At 33.1% G+C, this 22,261-nt stretch overlaps 1 protein-coding gene across 3 annotated transcripts; it reads right to left on the bottom strand.

Moving 5' to 3' along the window:
- Nucleotides 1-10,993: 10,993 nt before the first annotated feature.
- Nucleotides 10,994-14,113, bottom strand: LOC145180654 (uncharacterized). Of its 3 annotated transcripts, none has more exons than XM_090068196.1 (6): nt 13,909-14,113; nt 12,788-13,721; nt 12,142-12,471; nt 11,765-11,920; nt 11,434-11,626; nt 10,994-11,289 (listed from the first exon to the last, which is right to left on the bottom strand). In XM_090068196.1, the coding sequence occupies exons 2-5, from the start codon at nt 13,652-13,654 to the stop codon at nt 11,486-11,488; spliced, it is 1,494 nt and encodes a 497-aa protein (XP_089924322.1). In that variant the 5' UTR covers nt 13,655-13,721; nt 13,909-14,113; the 3' UTR covers nt 10,994-11,289; nt 11,434-11,485. The 3 variants fall into 3 exon arrangements, with proteins under 3 accessions (XP_089924322.1, XP_089924319.1, XP_089924321.1); XM_090068193.1 differs by lacking the exon at nt 13,909-14,113 and adding an exon at nt 12,550-12,693 and having other exon boundaries at nt 12,788-13,698; XM_090068195.1 differs by lacking the exon at nt 13,909-14,113 and adding an exon at nt 12,550-12,693 and having other exon boundaries at nt 11,156-11,289; nt 11,783-11,920; nt 12,788-13,698.
- Nucleotides 14,114-22,261: the final 8,148 nt, after the last annotated feature.

Raw genomic sequence — 22,261 nt, 5'->3', positions numbered from 1 at the left:
TGCAAGATAATTATAAATTTGAATAACTTTTTCAAAGGTTTTGCTTTATCAAATGAATTATAAAAAAGCCCATTAGAAGATACACCAACTAAAAGGAATGCATAGTGGAATATATATTATGGAGCTTATAGAGTAATCGCGGCCAAAAATGGCGACATGTTGGAAAAAATACTAAAGAAATACATAAAATAAGGCTGGTGAATGAAGGACTAAGGAGTCGAATGAAACCAGATCTTGTCAAAAAATTTTTGACTGAAGCAAAAATTCAGAAATTTTGTATGAATTTATATTTACTTAAGTTGAATAAATTATGCAATGTATTGTTTTATTTTGTTTCATACAGGTATTTATTTTCGTTTGAAAAAGTTAGTAACGATATGCTTTTTTTAAGTTAAAAAATCATACGATATTATCGGTTTATAACAATATTTTATCGTTATGTTATCGTTTTCATTTCCAAAGAACCTTATCGTATCGTTATAGTTATCAGTATTTTTTCAAAACCTTGTTATCGTATCGTTATGGTATCGTTTCAAAATAATAAAGATACGAAGACCCTTAATAAAGAGCGCTTTAATTTATAACGGGTCCTTTAACATTAGTATAATCAAAAAGTTCGTATAATTCGTGTTTTAATATTCTTTCCAATAAAATTTTTTTATAGATATTCTTAACATTAACTTATGTACATATATGCTTAATAAAATAGATATTTTAAAATTTAGATCATTTAAATAATTAAAGCTATAATGCAAATTGACAAAGTTGGTATTAGATTGTTAATTGAGACTTGTCGTCGTAATCAGAAGTCTCCATCTGATGCTCACAAATTCATAACTACTGCCTGGGGTAAGGAAAAACTTCCATTCAAACAGTATACAAGTACTATCAAAAGTATTTTACATCAAACATAAGTGATTATAGTCAGTTTTCAGATTAATTGAGGTTAGGTAGACCCAGTACCTCAACAACTATAGACAACATTGAGATCATTCAACAACTGCTTGATGAAGACAAATTTTTAACAATAGAGCAAATTTATGATGTCGTAAACATTTCTTTTGGTTCAATTTATTCAATAATCACCGAAAAATTGATGAAAAGATCAATTTGTTCACAATGGGTTCCATATGGCCTCACCCAAGCTAATCAACAAAATCGGGTTGAATTTGCGCATAAATTTCTGACCATCCTACGAGATGAATTGAATGTTGAACGACGTCTAATTGTTATGGATGAGAAGTGGATTTACCGCAGATCGATCGGGTGCAAACGCAGTAATCGCGCTTGGATTTCAAAGGGTGAAGAAGCTCCGAAACGTATCAGGAGATCACAATTTGATGCAAAAAGTATGGCAATTTGCGCTATCTCATTTGATGGCAAGGCCTATGTTGAGGTACTTCCAAATGGACAAACGGTCAATTCAAAAGTGTACATGCTTTTCCTATCAATTATGCATTCCAATTTTGTCAACAAAGGCATGAAAAGAGTAACATGGAACACAATGCTCCTTCAGCACGATAATGCCAGGCCACATGTGTCTGCTGCAGTCAGAGACTTTCTTGCTGAGAAAAAAGTCACCCGTGTCATTCAACCTCCATATAGCCCCGACTTTAACTTGTTGGACGGATATGCTTTCTCTTCATTTGAATTTTATCGCAAGGATTTGGATTTTCAGGCAAAGGAAGACGTTCAAGAAGCCATGGAGACAAACTTAAGGTCATATTCACATGATCAAATGCAACGGCAACTGGAAAAACTGAAAACAGATTTAAATGAGATTATTTTGAAGCATGGTGCCTACTTATGATCCACTCTTAATTTAATTGTTCTATGCTTATTCTTTGTTACAAAAAAATTGATTATATAAACTTTTTGATTGACCCTAGTATATTTGGCAATGAAGGTGTTCCATTTTGTTATTCAGAGTAGGTGCCTCAAATCCTCCACTAAAAGAATACCTAGGTGTCATTAAATCTTTAGAAAGTTGCAGAGTTAATAATTTTGATAGTTACTAAAATAATAAATATGTTTTATTTGTTAATATGAGTTTGTTTTTATGATGTTTTTGAGAATTATTGTCTGGTATAAAAGAAGGAGAAAATTTATAAAGAGAGGATTTTGTTTGAAGAGAGTATTATTGTCATCTCATCGAAGTGTTGTGAGAAAAACTACAACATAGAGACCTATGTAAGTGTATATTATTGTCATCTCTTCTATGTGATGCGAGAAAAACTACAACATAGAGACCTATGTAAGTGTATAAGTACCACTTCTTTAACTAACTTGTTGAACACCATAATTATGCTGTGAACTTGCATTGATTTTTCTCTACCATCATAATTCAGTTGTATTTTTGAAATGTCTTAACTTTTTTGTTCTTTGTTAGTGTTTAAGAACACCATCTTAATGATAAAATGTCTCAATACGTTAACCTTTATACTGCTTTTAGGGACCCCACTCCTTTTAATTCGGCACTATGTGCACACAAAATTATATCTTTGATCATAAAAAATGCATAATATACAATTAGATTTAATAAATAGTTTATCACTGAATACATTTTTAAGTAATAAAATAATTGTTATAAGATTAAAAAACGGTTTTCTTAAATCCTAGAATATGACACGGATAACCTATTATTAGCAAAAAAAAGGCATATCAATGGCCTAAAAAGAACCAAAGAAATCCATTATTCGAAATGAAATTGAGAGTAAGAAAATCACAGCAGATAAAAGTTAAAAGTTATGAAAATCTTTTGAAGAAAAAATGGAAATTGGATAAATGATTTTAAAGATCAGGGTGAAAGAGAAAAAAGTTAAATTAGAGTTGTTAGTTGCAGGACACTTTGTAGAAGAAGATATACATAAAAAGATGCATCAAATGTTTTGAAAAGGTTTTCAATAAGTTAATAAGAAAAAGTATTAATTATTTGGCTCCAACAAATTTGAAACTAGACAACAAAGTTGAAATTGGAGGCAGTTCTTGTTCTGAAAAACAAAAGAAATATATATATTGTTAAAGTAATTTAAAATGCCTAACAATATCTCACCTTTTTACAATGTCAAATATATTATACACTGAATAAGCTTCAATAACTGAACTAAGCTTTAATGTCATCCTGAAGATATTTACCATAATTAAACCTGCTCAAAATTTTCATTCCAAAGTAAGTTAAATTTTTTAACGAAGCTTAGGGGAGCAAAAACAAACAATTGAAAAATACACAACGCAGCAATTATATCCAAAATAACTACAATGAAAGACTGCACTACTTTTTATTTAATCAAAACCTCAAAGTATTTTTCACTTGTAAAGTAAGGATATAATTATTGGACCTGCCTCGAGGGGCAAATCTCTCTTAATGGCTGGTAAATTTCTATTAAAATTGTATTGTAGCAAGTGTTTTTTAAGTCGCTATGATTTTTAGATCCCACCTAATGAACAATAATAGGTGTGTACAAATTTATAAGCCAGCCAGCCATTAGTCAATTAGTACATCTCATAAATGGGTTTCTATCTCCCATTATTCTAGTTGCGTCACTCGGATGTTCAACATCAAAGCATCCAAAAAAAGATTTTCAATGAATAAAAGTTATATTCCGTATAAATAATGTTAATAAATAATGATCTAAAAAACATCGAATAACAAATTTTGTTTTACTTTTACTTGCTAAACCTGTATAACCCAGTTTTAAACCATTAAGACACGTTCTCTTTGTTTTAACTTTAATATCAACCGTACAATTACCGATAGTATAATAGTATTCAGTACCTGGTATCTGAGATAGATCAAGTAACAGTATTTAAAGTAATTTTCAGACCGTTCTTTTTGATGTTTCACATACTTTGGACCAAGGGACCGTTTTTTTTGATGTTTCACATATTTTGGACCAAGGGACCTTTCTTTTTGTTGCTTCACATATTTTGGACCAAGGGACCTTTCTTTTTGATGTTTCACATAATATAGGAAAATGCCGGTTCTGGGCCATTGATACCTTTCCTATACTTAAGGTTGATAACTTTGATGCGTTGACTTACCTTTTATTCAAAAAATTTGTGTGCTGAAGTTATAAAAATTTTCTTACCGCAATAATATTTGTTTTCTTTCCGTGAAGTTCTAAAATTTTTCTTGTCATATTCCGCAACGAAGTAATAAAATAATCTTATCGGTAACTACTTGTCAGGTATTTAAAAATTTTCCAAGATGGCGTCTTATTCCGGACCAAAGAGTTTATTAATTTAAAGCAGGAGGCTCAGGACAAGGTCTGCTTTTATAATGCCCAATAGCCAAGGTGTGAATACCGTCTTCCTCAATGAATCTTTTATCATCGTCAGCGCTGAGTGCAACTTTGTTAGTTTCTTCAGTATAAACTTCATGAAGATGAGATCGGATGACGTTCATGGTTGCAAGCTTTTCTTTCTTATCCATTAAGCAGTCGTAGTAATCTTGGTGAGTGATGTGCTTTTCAACAACGCTATTCTTAACCCCTTTGCATCTTTTGTGTTCTTCTTTTTCATTAAAGACTTCATAAGAGTAGAGTTTCGGTCTAAGCCCAACAAGTTGTGTGATTTGCTTCCCTCCAGTTTCATCCTTGAACATGCCGATAACCTTTTTATTTAAGCCCACTTTGAACCCAACGTTTTGAACAGCAGGATGGTTTTTATCAAATTCGCTCGTGTCAAATTTGCTTTCAACATCATCAGCAATGTCTTCGTAAAAATCTTCCGTTTCGATTTCGTAAAAGAGCGAGTCTGTATCGGTCATTAATAATTTTGCTCGATCACCGTATTTAGGCTTCATGTAGTCGTAGTGGTGTTCAAACATAAGAGTTTTGCTGATGTCGAGGATACACGTTCCTAAGAAAACAGGTTTGTTGTAAAAGACTTTTGTTTTTTTCATGTGAACCGCGATTAAGTTTTCATCAAAAATAGTGTTTCGATCATATTTAGGACTTTTGGATAATTTTGAGGCTTCTTTTTTAGTGGTAACAAGTTTAATATCAACGTGCTTTAGAATATTCTCCATGGTTTTTCCAAAGACGGAGTTGTTCATCAGCTTGAAGAATTCTTTTTCAAAAGGATTTTTAGCATCTGCACTCTTTTTGGTGTTGAAGTCGTTGTATGGTTTCATCCAAGGTTCTTCTCTAAAGGTGAAGCCTCGATGAATTTTTGTGATGATTAATCCCATTGGTTCATAGAGTTTTAGGTTTTCATGATAGATAACATATTTCTCTTTGTTGTTTAAATTAGAAACGAGTTTTTCTACTTTCCCAATGGTCATTCTTTCAGGGGCTAAAGGGTAATCATTGTGTTTATCATGAAGGTCATCAGGGTAATTCAAGTCGACTTCAAGAATGCATGGCATGGATTTCCAATTTAAAAGCTCTTCCTCAGTCATCCATCTAAATCCTCCAACGGGAAGAGGTTTGCTCATCGCCCACCCGTATAAGTTGTTAGCGTCTAAGTACTGAATGAATTTCGATGGTTGTGAAGGATCATACGAGTCGCCCATGTATTTGTTATTGGCTGTTCCAAGTCGGTTCGAGATCATGCTGATTCCTCCTCGAATTCCTTTTCGTGTCATGTGAAGCATTTCAGGAACGTTTTGCATTTAAATTCTTTCCAAACGTTTTGAGCATGCGCATAATCTTCAACTTTTGCTGGTTTATCGTCTAGTTTGGAATAAAATGCTTCGATAGGAGGTAATTGCGTTTCGGAAAACTTATCAATGGAGTCCACCCATTCGTAAGGGTAAATGCCTTTTTTTCTTAACAAGTCAAACTTTTTCTTTTCGGGATAGTACATAGCCACGTTTTTGCATTGATCGTTGGTTAGATCTTTAGACAGTTTGTCTAACTTGAAGGGCATGAATCTAAAACTGTCAACAAACCTTAATTCTTTCCATACTTCCCGAAGTTTACCAGTTTCCTTATCAATAAATTCTCTCACTTTGATTTTTTTTGAGAAGCTGATGTATTTTTCATCGTTGTTAGGTATGCAATTGAGTCTTCCACCTAATTTCTTGATGAACAAATGGCTGTCGTAACCGGACAAATTGTGTAAAAAGATGGGTATGAATTTTGGAATTTTATAATTCTCTTTGCATTTGTTATGCGCAGCATCTCGGTACTTTCCAGTCAAACGATAGTGATTATACACTTTATCACCGTCAAGATTTTTTTTGCAAATGTGACATTCTGTTGCATCTTTAAAATTCTTTTCATCATCATCAGTCATGATCGCCTTTTCTATTAAATCAATCTTGCTAAAAATCTTTCTAAGGTCTGTTTCAAGTCTGGTTACAAACTTTTGCGCCACATCGTCCTCATCGCTTTCTGCTGTGTACATGACAGGTTTACCCTTATAAAGGTTTTCATCAAAGTATTTGATATAATAGCAGAAGGAGCTTGGAACGTGTTTTTGATATTTTTTGGTGTACGACTCATTATCAGGATATTCAGTGTTGTCATCAATTGGTTTGATGAAACTTTCAAAGTCAGCATACACCACAAAGGGGACTCTCATGGACATGTTGTAGTTTTTAAACTGAACGGTTGTTCCTTCTTCAGGAAGTTCAATTCTCATTGAATCGTTTTCATAACAATAAGGTTGATGATTTTTGAGCTTTTCTTCCTGCTCATAACCTTGCATACAATTTCTGCAGAAATATTTTTTGTGTTGATGTTTTGATACTGAAGAACCGGCAAACCGACTGAAATTTTTAATGAGGCAGTATTGGTTAGTTTCGTCGTTTGAAATGAATAACAAATCAACAGTATGCTTTCGATCTAAAAATTTAGATATTTGCAAAGGTTGAGGTGTTTTTTCTTCATAGCAAAAGACGTTAACGCTAATGTCTGGATTGAACTTTTCAAACGGTTTTAAGGTAATCAAAAGGAAATTCCATTCCTTTCCAATTGAGCTATTTCGATTTTTCAATCAAGTCTTTGTCAATTCTTCCATTATGCATATTTTTCAGACTCAGCGCTCTGGTGACAGCCCATTTGAAACATTGATCGTCTTTGTTTTCCATGTTGATGATTGCCTTTTTACTTTTCAAGTCAGGAGGAAGATTAATATAGGAACCACCTCTGAGAGGTATGTAATCAATAAAGTTAATATCCATTTTTAAAATTTTAGACATTCTGCAATTAGATCCCAACTTATTGTATTTGACACTATTTTCCAAGATCTTTTCTTCCATTTTACCCATTAACGTTCTTAAATTTGTACCCCCTAGTATAGTTTCAGATTCGGATGAGAAACTTGCCATTCGAGTAGTTTCTTCACCAGTTAAGATGCTTACAGATTTCATTTCACACTTTAAAGCAATTCTTACTTTTGTATTTATTTCTCCTTCCATGACTTTGATCGCGACTTCTCTAACCATGTTTAAAAAGGCGACAAGGTCTTGATATCAAGAAGAAGGTTCATAAGAAAATTGCCTAACAGAACGTTCCGCTGAATGCTCAGTCAATACAAACTTTATCTTAACAGGTCTTGGAGCGATAACCGGTTTTTCAATCGGTCTTTGAACAATTGGACTCGGAGCAGGCACCGGTTTACCTAATACAACGTCTTTGAGAAACTTTATCGTTTTTTCCACTCCATTTCTAACGCTGCTCACTGCATTCTTCACCGTATTCGGAATGAATGGATCAACGAGAGCATTTAGTTGGTTTAAACCGTTGGAGACAGATGTTGCAATTCTTGAAAACCAGCCAGCTCTTGGTGCAGGAACCGGACTTACAGGACGAGGAACAGGATTTTGCAAATGGGTTGGTTTTGGAGCAAGAGGAGGTTTTTGACGAGGATCAAGGCGCGGTGCTGTAACCGGCCTCGAAACTGGACTTTGAGCAATCGAACGAGTAGCAGGTAAAGGTCTTGCCTCAGTCGTCGTTTTCGGTGCTTTCAATTTTTCGCTCTTTAGCGATTAATTTTTTTGAAGATATGTGACTCATTTTTATCTGCGCCGTGATTTTCTTTAAGTCAATTCAATTTTTTTTAAATCTTGGCACACTGTCGGCATATTTTCTTCTTCGAACCATTAGTCGTAAAGAAATTTTTCGATTCTTTGAAAAGAATTAAAAAAATCAATAGGATGGTCCTTCAAACTGTTGATCGTATTCCCATTCTTCAAAACCAGAATCAAAATCAACCAAAAGAATATTTCCATCTTTATCAAAACCAAGTGTATATGAAGCGCCATATTCATCAATCACATCATAATGGTCAACAAACACATATCGGTTTCCAAGAACATCAATTAGATGACCTGATTCATTAATACTAAACATTTTTTAAATACCAAGAAAAAATTTTTTTTTCTCAAATTCAATTTTTTTTATTTTCAGCAACTCTTTCAGGATTAAAAAATTAAGCAGCAGGAGCGCAAAATCTTCCCATCCAATGTCTTGAAATAAATTTTTGAAGCTCTTCCCACTCTTCTGCGATGATATAGTTATCCGACTCAATTAATCTTCTCCTTTCAAACTCTCTTCTCCTTTCATCACGCAATCTTCTCATTTCTTCAATCTCACTCAAACTCATCCTTTCAAACCTTCTTCTCCTTTCATCACGCAATCTTATCCTTTCTTCAATCTCACTTAAACTCATCCTTTCAAACTCTCTTCTCCTTTCATCACGCAATCTTCTCATTTCCTCAATTTCTTCACTCGACCTTTTATTTATGTCAAGAAATTTCTCAACTCGAATTCAATTTTTATTTTCAGCAACTCTTTCAATTCTTCGAAAAGGACCGCTCCTCCTCCTCTTTTTTCTTTACGTTATGTATTTTATTTATCTCTAATGAAATTTTTTTCATTTCCATCTCATTTTCAGAAATAAAATCCCTTTCGAATAATAATGGGAAACCATGAATCATAAGGTCAATTTGAATCTTCATCCATTTTAGAGAGTCATAGTCGCTCATCAGCAATTCCTCTTCACCAAATGTTTGGATCAAGCGGAAATGATCTCCAACAATGTGAAATGTAACATCAATTGGATTGGTTATATCATCAAACATTTCACTGTGTCTACCTAATATATATTTTAGATTATAAATATCGTGAAGAATTAGTTTTTTAATATTACACATGTCTTTTTTACTTATTTGATCACTGCTCATGATTTCATCATACAGCTGACTTCTGAGAAGATAGAGGCCTTTAATTATTTCGTGAACTGACATGTACTCATTTTTAAAATTATCTTTCATTAACGGCATTTTATAACACAATTTCAAATAAAGATCACTTTCAAATTCGCTAATCTTTTCAAGAATTTTTCCAGACAGCCAGAGTTTGTCAAGCAGTGAAACTTGATATTTGCTTTGCATATTACCCATCTTTTTATTTATGCCAAGAAATTTCTTAACCTGAATTCAATTTTTTTATTTTCAGCAACTTTTCATTTCTTCGAAAAGACTCAAAGCTATCATCAAGGAAATTCAAAAGATTGCCAAGAAAATTTTTTAACAGAACAAAAGTTAAAAAATCAATTTTGCAGCATTTTACGTTTTTCAAGCTTTTCAGAATTTAAAAATTCAATCTTGATTCCATTATCCACCTTTCCGTCTCGACGCTCCAATTATCTCCATCCACGGCCAGTCCCTTCCATCGCCTTGTAAAGAGACTTGTATTCAGCCACCTCACTCGTTTCAATGTTGATTATTCTTACAGTGATGGGCTTTTTCTTAACAAAACGAAGCCATTCCCATTTTGGATCGGTTGGTTTCTTTTCTTTTTTTTCACGTATTTTCTTTTCTTTTGCTCTTTCTAAAATCTTATCTTTACTGATCAAATTATTTTCAACCACGAGCATCATCAACGTTATTAAATCGTCTGCCGTTTTATTAACACCGTTTTCATTCAGCAAATCTTTCAAATACGATATTGTATATCTCATTTTATTATACCAAGATTTTTTTTTTAAGTCAATTCAATTTTTTTTTAAAAAAAAAGTTAATAAACAGCAGTCATGTTGGTTCCGTCTGAAACAAATTTAAGCAATTTATCAGAAATAACCACTGCAAAAATAACGGTATTTGCAATAGTCGAAGTTCGGAATTTAAGGTTTACCACCAATTCAGCTGTTTCCGACGCCACTCTTTCTTTTTGCTTGCTGATATCCACAAAGAATAAGGGATACAATTTTATATATTCAAGCAAGGACAACCCAGATTGACAAACAAGTTCGTTTGTGCCGTAATATTTTTCATCAAGAGAACGCATCTGCATTAGCCATAACCACTTTCTTTTCACGGCAGTTCCGTAATGGAACTTTATTGTGGGCATGCGCATTAACAAATATTTTTCCGGCTTGATTTTTAATAAAGCGTGCAACACGCAAAAAAACTTTGAAAAGCCTTGCCCTAATAACTTAATTTAATATATCTTTTTATAACAATGGCATGTTAAAATTTCTTTTTTTTAATAAGTGTTTATTATTACTTGCTTTCAAGAGAGAAAAATATTACACAAAAGAATTTGTCAAACTTTTACAAGATTTAGAACTTTACCTATTTTTTTGGTATGAAGTTTAGGGAAGTCAGTAATTCTTCATAAATAAGTACTTTAATAAATTTTTTGAAAAAGTCTGGAGTGTTTAAGAGAACGAGTTAAGGTATTTAAAGAGTCTGTCAAATTTTGAAGAACCGGTTATTTTTTTTTTCTATATATTTTCAGAATTTTTTTCGTTAAAAAAAAATACGTTTTTTCCCTAAAATTTCCATTTTGTTATAGGTACTGAACAAGATGTTAAGTAAAACGTAAAGAATAAAAACTGAAATATAATGAATTAGAAAAATAAAATATTCGTTGCTGTTTTAATACCAACCATTGAAATTCAAATATAAACTATTTTTATTTATTTTTTTTGGAAATATACAATATATAATATATTATAAAAAATTCTTACAAAAAAAATTGAAATTAAGTTGTAATGTTATACTCTGTTTACACAATTCATCTGAAAAACTTCACAAAGCTTTTCTTTTTTTAATGGTTGGTCTGATTTTCAATGTTTCTGGGGAGTTTTTGATGTAATGTTCAGACAGAATACTTTTTAGTCGCTGCGCTCCTTTCATATGGCAAAAGGTGCTGTTCATACTATTAAACTCAGCATGCATGCTTTCTATACCTTGCTCTCCGTAAATATCGAGACCCAAACCCCAATTTCTTATAAAATCAACATAATGACTCTCCAACAAATGCATTTTTGGCGTAATGGACTCGTTAGGCCATGTTTTACGAAAGTAACTCATTAATTCTTCAATGGCTCTCTCTAATTCCAAAAAAGTAAATAAATAAAAGAACGTAGAAAATAAAGAAAATAAAGAAAAGAATAACTATGATAACCCTTACAAGTGTAACCCTAATAAGAGGACTGTAATGCAAGACAATAAATTTTTAAAAAATGTAATTTCACCTAATTCTGATAATGGATTATTATTAATGATTTCACTTGAATTCATAAAGTTTTAGCATGTTGCATATTTGCAGAACAAAATGAAAAATTTTTCACTCAAAACCATTGCCTCATTATGAACATCTGTATCAATAAATCCAAGATCGCTTACTATCATAGGTATTGAATTGCAAAGATCTAGGACACTGTTTATCTAATGAACAAAGATCATTTTAGGGCACATTTACAAAATTAATGTTTAAAAACCTTTATGTATTTATGAACTTATGTATTTGAGAAGATATTAATAAAATTCATGTTTAAAAGTATGCAGAAATATAGATGAAAAAACCTGCAACATTTTAGGAACATGGTTCCCAATAAAACATTTTCCATGATAAGCTTGTCTTTGAACATTAAGACCACATAGAACTTGGTCAAGTTTATTCACAAGTGGTCCATGAGATTTTTCAAATGTTTTGGATCTTAGTTCTTCTAATTCGATCAGCTATATAAAAAAATATACACACACACAACAAATATATATATATATATATATATATATATATATATATATATATATATATATATATATATATATATATATATATATATATATATATATATATATATATCAAAGGGCCCATTGCTCTTAAATTGATTAATGCTACATACACATAAAAGCATGAAATATTTTATTAAATTATTTAAAATATTAACTCATTATACCTTAGCATTTTTCTTCTCCATAAAATGAATTACTCTGGGCTGACAAATTTCATAGAGCTTTTCTTTATTTTCAGGAGAACACAGAACTTGAATTGCCATGGCTTCATGAATTAGTATTATTTTTTCACAATATTCAGCAATAACCTTTTCTCCTTCATATATTTTTAACTGAAGTGCAATATATTCATTAAAATTTCTGTTGTTTGCAGTTTGATTTTTTTCACACATTTTTGCTGCAATTTTAACATCTATGAGATGACAGGCATCTTCCAGCATATTAAAAAATTTAAGATAAATTCCCAATGAGATATGCAGGGATGGAATGCACACCTAAATTCAATAAATTAATAAAAAATATATAAATAAATGGTATAAATAAAAATGTAATATAGTAGAAAAATGTAATACTTGTGTCAAAGGAATATCGAAAAGTGGTGAGTCAATGAAATTGTTACAATACTTTGCTAATTTTGGTATTTGACCTTTTTGAATAAATTTTTGAAAATCTGCATAAAGTGTTTCTAGTGCACGATTGGAAGTAAAGTGCAAAGGCTAGAAAGTAAGAATTGAAATGAAATTCTATTTTAACAATTACGACAAAACAATATACTTTTTTTTTCTGCCATAATACTTAAAATGCACCTACCCTTGGTCCTCCGGAAAGAAAGGCAAAAGAGTTTGATTCAGAGTTAACTAGCTTTTGCTTTATAACATGCAATGCAGCATCTTCTACAATCCGTGGTATATCATCATTTTCTTTTAATAAAAATACATCAGCAAGAGTTGTATCAAGCCCATTTGTAGTTTTTTTGCAAATCTGAGCCTGCAATAACATATAACCAGTACAATTTTCTTCGTGTAATTTTTTAAGCTCATTTTCTTTAACTGTATATTTTAATTTGCATCCCTTATTGCAACCTAAAAGAATGTGCTCTATCATTTGTATTACATTAACAGAATTAAAAATTGTATTTAACGGAATATGTTGTTCACAAATAAAGAATTTTGCTTCTGTTTCCAACTTTCCTTCAATCTCCTTAAACAAACACACTGAGCAAAACGATTGTTGACAGTCTTTTAGTATTAGTGGCTTGTACATGATGTTGTTGCATAACTTACATATACATAATTTTAAATGTGGATTTGATACAGGATCAATATCAATTACATTTAAACGAATTGTTGGTATTGGTATATTACCAATTAAGCTATTTATGATTGGTCTGGTCCATCTCTTTTGATTTTGTTCCATGATACATGGTCGACCAGGTTTTAATTTTTTAACTTTCCTCCCAGAAATTTTGGGGAAACAAAAACATTTGTCTGTGCATGGTAATGGCCAGTTGATTGCTTTAACACTGGTGCTTGAACCTTTTTCAACGTTCCTCAAAATGGAATAGCATCTCCTACACATTTTTTGTGGGTGAACTTTTTTATTGTCAATGCTAGTGTTTATATAATATGAATTCTCAATTCTTTCAGAATATTTATTCACATCAACTGAGTCTTTCATTATAGCTTCTCCACATATTCGACAAATAAGATTTTACTAGGTTGAATGGTCCATGTTTACAAAATACCTAAATATAGCAGTTATGTAAGATGAATAAAAAAAGTGCAAAAAAAAAATAACCGGTCTTCAGAATTAACTTTAAAAGAAGGAGAATAAAATGAAGAAAAAAAAAATCTTACTTTCAGCTACAGAAAATTCGTTTCATTATAATATAGCTGATTAAAAAACTGATTATTTCAAGAAAAATATTTTACCGTTTGATTTAAAAGCTTTTGTTGAAAATCTTAATTGCAACAATAAAACTTATAATAGGAGGTTGTATCGGTCAACTCTGAAAAAATTCGCTACGGTTTAGAAGAAATTTGAAATATCAAACATAAAAAAAACAAGTTAGAATAGTTGAGCTTCAGAAAAAAATTATTGAAAAAACAAGATATTCATGTTTTGAAGTTGTTGACTGCGCATGCTCAGAATAAAGTTCCAAAAAGTATCAATTTGAAACTGCCGTGTTTTCTCCAAAATTCAAGTCGTAATTATAATTTGGATACTTTATTCCATTAACAGTCACGTAAAAATTGCTAACATCACAATGGTCAAAAAGTGACGGATTAACAGTTTGACTGGAATTTCTGTTTGTCTGAAGTCCAAACACGATAAATCTTGGAACGCTTTTATCCGTGATTCTTCCAAGCGACCAGATAAATTCTGTTTGACCAGCTGGAATAAGCTGCCTTTCGCATTTGTTTGATTTATAAGCCACTTGAGTGGGAATCTTCTTAGCCATTAAATTCATGAAATCAGTCTTCCTCGAAACATCCAATTCAACGCGAGGCATATAAAGTCTGAATTTTTTAAGATCAATCATTCCTGCACTAACACTCTCCGCTCTATAAATCGCATCATCGCATTCTTTCTTTGTAAAGGTGATGGTGTGTCTGAACCCATAAACAACTTTGTCATAGGTTTCGCAAAAACCAAAAATGTGTTTCAACGGAATTTTAAACGAAAAAGCTCCGACAGATGTAGTGTCTGCAAACAAATGGTCTCGTCTAACTTTAAATCCTGAATTTTCAACAAGATTTGATGTGTTAATAAACCACATTTGTTTCAAACCATCTGCAAGCTGAAATCCATAAGGATATTTTAACATTCCAAGAATGGTGGTGGCTTGACCTGGATAAATAACTCTTTCCACTTGCTCTCCCGACAAGTCATAAGTCACATCGTTAAACAAATACATTAAAGCATTGTTCACCAAGGCGATCTTGTCTGTAGCTTCGTAAAAGGTTCCATCGCTCTTTTTCAACACTCCTTCAATGAGAATGTAAGCCTCTGATGGCACTGTTTGAATCGATCGACAGTCAATCTCAAAAGTAATCGTGCCTGAAGAATTTAAATCGAGATTGGTTGGAAGGTACTCAAAAAAATCCACTTTTTCAATACCAATATCATACTCTGGGCTCTCAGTAACTATTAATCGGTCGGTTCTTATCATTTTTATTATAGAAAATAATTTTTTTAAATTCATTTCACACACGGAGGATGCACACAGCAAGACGGAGGAGGAGGAGGCTCATCCACACGCCCTTAGGCCTGTTCCCCACTTCATATCATGTCTGAAGGACATGATATGAAGTTCCCCATGCACGCCCGAAGAGCGTGCTCCCTCCACTTGCGCTATCGCGTTAGCTTCATCGGAATACGCATTTTCAAGCAATTTTCATGCCGCTTCCCATCTTCACCAGGTCTTGGATTCGAATCGCATTCTGTTTCGACATTTTCTTACTTTGAATGGATGAACCAGTCTTTAATTTCTCAATGGTCTTTTTGCCTTTATCAATGGCTACGTTTTTAGCAGCAGAGATGGCAGAAAAAGCTAACTCTGTACCGGCAGATTTTGCAGCTGTAATCGCTTCTTGTCCAATTTTGCTTGTTGCAGCATTTTTAAGCAAATTCACTGCTGCTTTCGACATGCCTGAAGCAGCTGCTCTTTTTATGAAATTTTTAATCATGTCTACAATGCCACCTCCTCCAACAACGTTCTTTTTCACATATCTTCGATTATTACAAATAAGCATTTTTAAAAAAAACAATTCTTTTAAAATAATTTTATCAATAGTCTTCATTAACGATTTATATTCCTCTTTATTAATTTCCCCTTGTCTCAACAGCTCATCGCAAATAGCAACAGCCTCATTTCTCGAACCTGTATTTCCAGCATGCCGAGCAGCAATACTTAATTCAAGCTTTTCCACCAACGCATTCGGATCGCTCGGAAGAATGATCACTCCACGACATTTTTTTCCTTTTTCAATACGCATCATTTTTTCCCAAGTAGGAGCAATAAGTTGCTGATACTTAGGTCTTCTTGAAGCTTTTGGTTTATGCGGCTGTGAATCAGATCTTATAGCATCACTGTCCATCAAAATTTTTTCATAATTTTGAAAATCTTCATCAGTATACTCGTTCGGTATTTCAAACTTAGTCATCAGCTCCCAAAGACCTTTTGTTCCTTCATACCTTTCACCACCTACAATAATGTCATCTCCATCCATTTCAACCTCCATTTTACCAATGTAAATTTTATCTCCAACTTTATTCACTTCAAAAGGCATTTTCTTTTCTTTTTTTAATCAGCTTTTTTTGATGATCTTTTCATTGCTACCAATGATCGGCTGTAACAGCTTGCTCACATCAGCTTGAAAATTCGCATCTGAAATGTTGTCGTTGATGCTGTCTTGATAAATCCTCTTTCTTCTGTCATTAATTTCTTTCACAATTTCATCCCTTCTGTTCGGGTCTTGTATTTTAAAGAAAAACATCTTTTTAAAATACGTGGAAAAAAAATCATAAACTGGTTTTTACGATTATGTTGATCCTTTCTTAAACAAATTGTTGAACGTTTGAATCGCGTCATCTCGTCCTTTTTGGATCAAGTTTTCTTTGGTGACTTCATCAATACCTATTTTGGTTTTGGTTCGTATTTCTTCCATCATTGTTTTAAACTTTTGAATCTCACCAAGAATCAATTGAAACTCTGAATCGCTTATTTTTCCGTCCATCAACGCTTTGGAAATGTGCTCGCTGATCGTGTTCAATTTCGACTCGGCTAACACTTTTATCTTTTCATGCTTTTCCGCTTTCAACGCCATTTTTTTGTTCACTTGACCACCAACAATCGACAAAAAACCCATTCCAATAGCCACGCCTTCACACGCAATCGCTGCTGGACTGGCAATAATGGTTGACAAAAGTCCAATTCCAGTCGCACCCAAAGCAATGCACAGCGCCTGCATCGTATTGTCTACATTCGAAATGATCCTAAAAACGCGATGGTACTTTTTGCTGAGATGAACTCTCTTTGCTTTTTCACTCTCTATCTCTTTCTGAATCTCACCGATCTTCTGAAGACGGTAAACGTGTCCTTTTTCGCGCGATTCTGAAGGAGCCGATGGAAGAACCGGATAAAGTTTTTCATTCAATATTTCCATTTTTATTAAGAAAAATTATTTTAAATCAATATAATTAATCTTACAAAGTTTTTCGCTGATTGCTGTTGCTATTCACATCCATAATAATGTTATCTACAGACTCTGAAATAATAACTTCGTTTTTTCTATAATTCAATTGCTCAGTGATTTTATTCATTAATGTCACCACTGCAACACCTTTCTCCAAATTCAGTCCAATGAATAAAGATATCGTTGTATGGGAGAGAGCAGTAAATTTAATGTCTTTCTGAGCAAAAGTCTCATACTGTCCGTTCGTGTTGTAATAAGTAGGATGATCCAACTTTATCGTAGACACAATAATGTTACTCGGTCTTCTTTCCTCCAACTCTCTTATCCTCTCTTCCAAAAATCTTAATTGCAAATCTAAACTGTGAACTTCTGCTGAGGCAAAATTTCTAAAAAACTTGTGAGGAGCATGCATTTTAACATATTAAAAAATAAATTTTTAGATCATTTTTGTAATTTTTCACCATCTCATCCAATACGTCAATGTATTTATTGGTGTTGTTAGCTGAAAAATATTTAAACATTCTCTCTTTCATCGTTCTGTTCCATCGCTCGACGACACAACTTTTTTCCTCGTTTTCAGTAGAATATAATTGCACACCCAACGCTCTCACATCCCTGTTGTAAAATTCTTTTCCTTTGTCTACCCACAATTTGATACACTTTCTTTCTTCAAATATTTTTTTCAACGCTTCAGCTACATCAAGACCTGTTTTGCTTTTTAATGGAACAATCCATCCATACTTTGAAAACACGTCGATCACCATGAGCAAATATTTTACGCCGTTGTTGAATTTTGAAAACGATTGCATGTCAACCAAATCTGCAGCCCATATTTCATCGACGTCGTTCACCCTTCTTCTTTTAAAATGATGAATGACCGGTTTATGAAGCTCCTCTGCAAGCTGATCCGTCCATTTTAGGTTCGTCGTGAGACCTAATCCAAATTTAGCTTTGGCTTTAATCACAGGAGCAATAAGCTTTCTTTCGTTGATTTCTTTTTGAGTGGGATTAGGGATTGAATCCATCTCCTCAAGTATCATCTGATCTGCCAAATTTCTGCTTTGAACCTCGTAAAATATTTATAAGCCAAATCGTGATGGTATGCTGCATTGTCCACTCTGTCTACCGGCTTGCTCCAATCTTGATACATGTCCGTGGAAGTCAACCTCTTATCTAAATTCGTGCCAGGACCTGCAAAGTTCATCCCGGGAATATGCATTTCTCCTGGAAATTTTGCCCACGGAAGCTTGATTTTGCTCGACAGCTTATTAATCGATTCCACCAAATCACCTCCTTTTGTTGCAGAAGATGATCCATTGAGCGCATGCGAAGAAACAAAATTGCATTTAGTCGTTCCGCAAGAGTCGCAAGTCCCTTTGAGCATATTTCGACTATTTTTTGTCTTCTCGTTTTTCATATGAATGGTTTCAGTTTCTCTTTTACATTTAACGCAATACATTTTAACATATATAAAAAAAAGTTTTAATATAAAAAATGGAAATCAATAACTATTCATGTAACATTAGTAAAACCAAAAGAAAAAACAACAAGCTTTTCCCAAGAAGCATTCGAGGACTCATTGTTGGAAGGTCTTGCTGTGGGAAAACAACGTTGCTTCTCAATTTGCTGATTAGACCTGGATGGTTGGATTATAACCACTTGCAAGTCTTTGGGAAATCTCTTTACCAACCCGAGTACAAAATATTGAAAAGTTCGTTCGAAAAAAAATTACCAAAAAAGATTATTGACGATTTGTTCAAGGTACTAGACGAAATGGAAAAATTGAATTTAAAACCTGAAGATGTTATTGACAACCTTTTAAAAAAATATTCAGACAACGAGAATATGGAGTGTCAGTTTTTCAAAACGTCTGACGATGTGCCTGAACCTGAAGATCTCGATTCGACTAAAAACAATTTAATGATCTTTGATGATTTAAAAGGAGAAAAGCAAAATAAATGTGAAAGTTACTACACTAGAGGGAGACATTCTAATGCAGATTGCTTTTATCTTGCTCAAAACTATTTCGATCTTGATAGACATTCAATTAGAACAAATTCAAACTTTATTTGTTTGTTTCCTCAAGATGATAAAAATGTAGATCATATTTATAGAGATCATGCTTCATGTGACATGAGTTTAAAAGAATTTAAAGAGTTTTGCAGACATTGCTGGTCTCAACCCCACGGATTTGCCGTCATTGATTTATCCTCCAAAAAAGAAAATGGAAAATATCGAAGCGGGTTTGAAGATTTTTTATTTTTCTAAAAACAATTTAAAAAATAATAATTATTTAAAAAATGCCTGGTATTATAATCGATGTAGATGGAAAATCAAGTGTTATCACAACTGAATTTTTAGACAAAATCGTTTTTGACAAAGGGAAAAGTTATGAAATGGCTTTTCTCGGGCTTGAGACTTATAGCAGCATTCCAAATGTAAGCAGTAAAAACAATTCTTTCAAATACCGCATGAACAATGGAGCTAATTGGGAAAACATTATCATTCCTGATGGAAGCTATGACATTAAAGACATCAACGAATATTTGCAAAAGTTTCATTCACGATAAAAACAGCTCAACGCGGAAGTTATATTATTGCGAATAAAATTAATTACTCTCCAAACAACCTTCAAATTGGAATCAATCTTAATACTTTAAAATCAACCATTAAACTTGGCTTGAATTATTTGATTGACTTTAACGTGGAGAACAGCATCGCTTCAGTTTTAGAGTTTACTAAAAGAAAATTAAATTCCAATTCCGAATACGAGTCTGATTATATCGTTAGAATTTCAAGCATTAACATCATCAGAATTGTTAACAACGTTATCGGATCGTCCTATATTAATGGAAGCCAATTAAATTGCATTTACTCCTTTTATCCAAATGTTAGTCCAGGTTTTAAAATCATCGAGAGACCTATGCATTTGATTTATCTTCCTGTTAAACTGTTCGAAATTTCAACAATGGTTACTCGCATCATTGATCAAAATGGAGATTTGGTTGATTTTTGTGGAGAGGATGTTACAGAAGTGAAATATTCGAGAAGTGAAATAAATAATTTTCCAACGCTTAAAAAATGAGCAATTATCAAAAAATCAAACTTAACATCTCACAAGGACAGGTTGATAAAATTAAAAAAACAATGCATGATAAAACTGATGCTAGCATTAAACTCACTCATCAAGACTTAGACGGTGAACATGCTCTTGCTGTCACTAACGCGCAATTAAACAAAATTAAAAAAGCATACAGCAACGGAAAAGGTGTCACTCTTAAACTCAGCAAAAGACAAATTGCATACAACTCTAAAGTAGAAGGAGGCTTCATTGGAGCTCTTTTACCTTTATTAGGAATGATTGCATCTCGTGCAGCTCCAGTATTTGCTAATGGCTTATTGGGAGGGGTTGCCTCTTCGCTTGGGTCTACTGTGATCGATAAATTTGCAGGACGAGGTGTTGTTTACTTGAGCAAAAATGGTAATGGAATGAAGTTGAAGACTGTAAGTGGAAACGGATTGTTTATAACTCCGTGGACTAAAAATGTTCATGGTGATGGACTCTTCATTAAAACTGGAAAAGGATATAATTATGCTGGTTCTGGTTTGCTGCTTGGGCCTAATTCACCCTTCTCGAGCATACCCTTCTTAGGAGCTATTCTATAAACTTCTCTCATCTTTTCAATAACTTGGATAAACTTTTAAACAAATTTAAAAAATGATCGATGTAGAAGAAATTGTTTTACCAAACGAGGCTTTAACCAACTTTCAATTGATAGAGGCTGCTAAACAGTTAAAATTGAAAAACTTTCGAGGTGTTCTTATGAGAGACGAGTTACCAAAAAAACCGAGAAGAAAAGAATGCGGTATTGCTAACACAGGTGATTCAAGCACAGGTGGTTTTCATTGGGTGTGTTGGTTTAAAGACGGTGATAAGAAATACAGTTTCGATTCTTATGGTCAACCCCCTCTTGTTGAACTGGTTAATTATTTGAAAAGCCCCGTTTATTATAACAGCGAAAGGGTTCAGTTTGGTGATACTTCTTACTGCGGTCACTTGTGTCTTTACGTCTTGAAAAAATCGAATGAAGGTCTTGACTTTCAAAGCATTATTAACACCTTGTAGTAAAATTTTTAAAAACTTTATTTTTTAAAAATAACAAACCAACAAACTAACAAAAAAAACCCTCACTCAGAGCCAAAAAGATGGATAGAAAGACCGTAGGCAGGCAGGCAGGCTAATGATAAAATCAGCACCTTGGCTATTGGGCATTATAAAAACAGACCTTGTCCTGAGCCTCCTGCTTTAAATTAATAAACTCTTTGGTCCGGAATAAGACGCCATCTTGGAAAATTTTTAAAAACCTGACAAGTAGTTACCGATAAGATTATTTTATTACTTCGTTGCGGAATATGACAAGAAAAATTTTAGAACTTCACGGAAAGAAAACAAATATTATTGCGGTAAGAAAATTTTTATAACTTCAGCACACAAATTTTTTGAATAAAAGGTAAGTCAACGCATCAAAGTTATCAACCTTAAGTATAGGAAAGGTATCAATGGCCCAGAACCGGCATTTTCCTATATATCACATATTTTGGACCAAGGGACCGTTCTTTTTGATGTTTCACATATTTTGGATTAAGGGACCTTTCTTTTTGATGTTTCACATATTTTGGACCAAGGGACCTTTCTTTTTGTTGTTTCACATATTTTGGACCAAGGGACCGTTCTTTTTAAAACTTAAGAGCTTTTTGAACACCGTGCATTTAAAGTTTGACCGCGCTTTACATAGAAAATGCGCGATCCGGTTTCGTGCTACATTTTTTGTCCTCTCCCTAAAATATTTTCTTTGCCTGCTCCTACCCGAAAATTATCTTAGAAACCCACCACTTTCTTAAGTAGTGGCTTTGGTCTCTGCACTAGAAACCAGAAAACCAACAAAGTTCGTTTACTTTATATACTATAATTATGGTATAAACAGTTTTAGTAGAGACTAGAAATCTAATAAATAAGTAAACCTTTCCTTTTACTAAAATGAGCCACCATCCCCACACCTACCAGCTGATGGGGAAGAGGATCATA

This window comes from Hydra viridissima, unplaced genomic scaffold, assembly GCF_058129835.1.
Source record: "Hydra viridissima isolate aposymbiotic clone 2 unplaced genomic scaffold, HvirCarnegie_v1 scaffold_12, whole genome shotgun sequence".
Classification (NCBI taxonomy): Eukaryota; Metazoa; Cnidaria; class Hydrozoa; order Anthoathecata; family Hydridae; genus Hydra; species Hydra viridissima.
The sequence above is the reverse complement of the archived record's forward strand: the minus strand, read 5'-3'. Positions and strand labels throughout refer to the sequence as shown.

What these genes read in the sequence shown, in the direction of transcription:
- LOC145180654 (XM_090068193.1), bottom strand. Translation starts at nt 13,654, where the DNA reads ATGAAAGACTCAGTTGATGTGAATAAATATTCTGAAAGAATTGAGAAT. An exon ending in TCGATATTCCTTTGACACAA is followed by an intron (nt 12,472 to 12,549) that starts GTATTACATTTT and finishes TATTGAATTTAG; the next exon opens with GTGTGCATTCCATCCCTGCA. An exon ending in TGGAGAAGAAAAATGCTAAG is followed by an intron (nt 11,921 to 12,141) that starts GTATAATGAGTT and finishes TTTTTTATATAG; the next exon opens with CTGATCGAATTAGAAGAACT.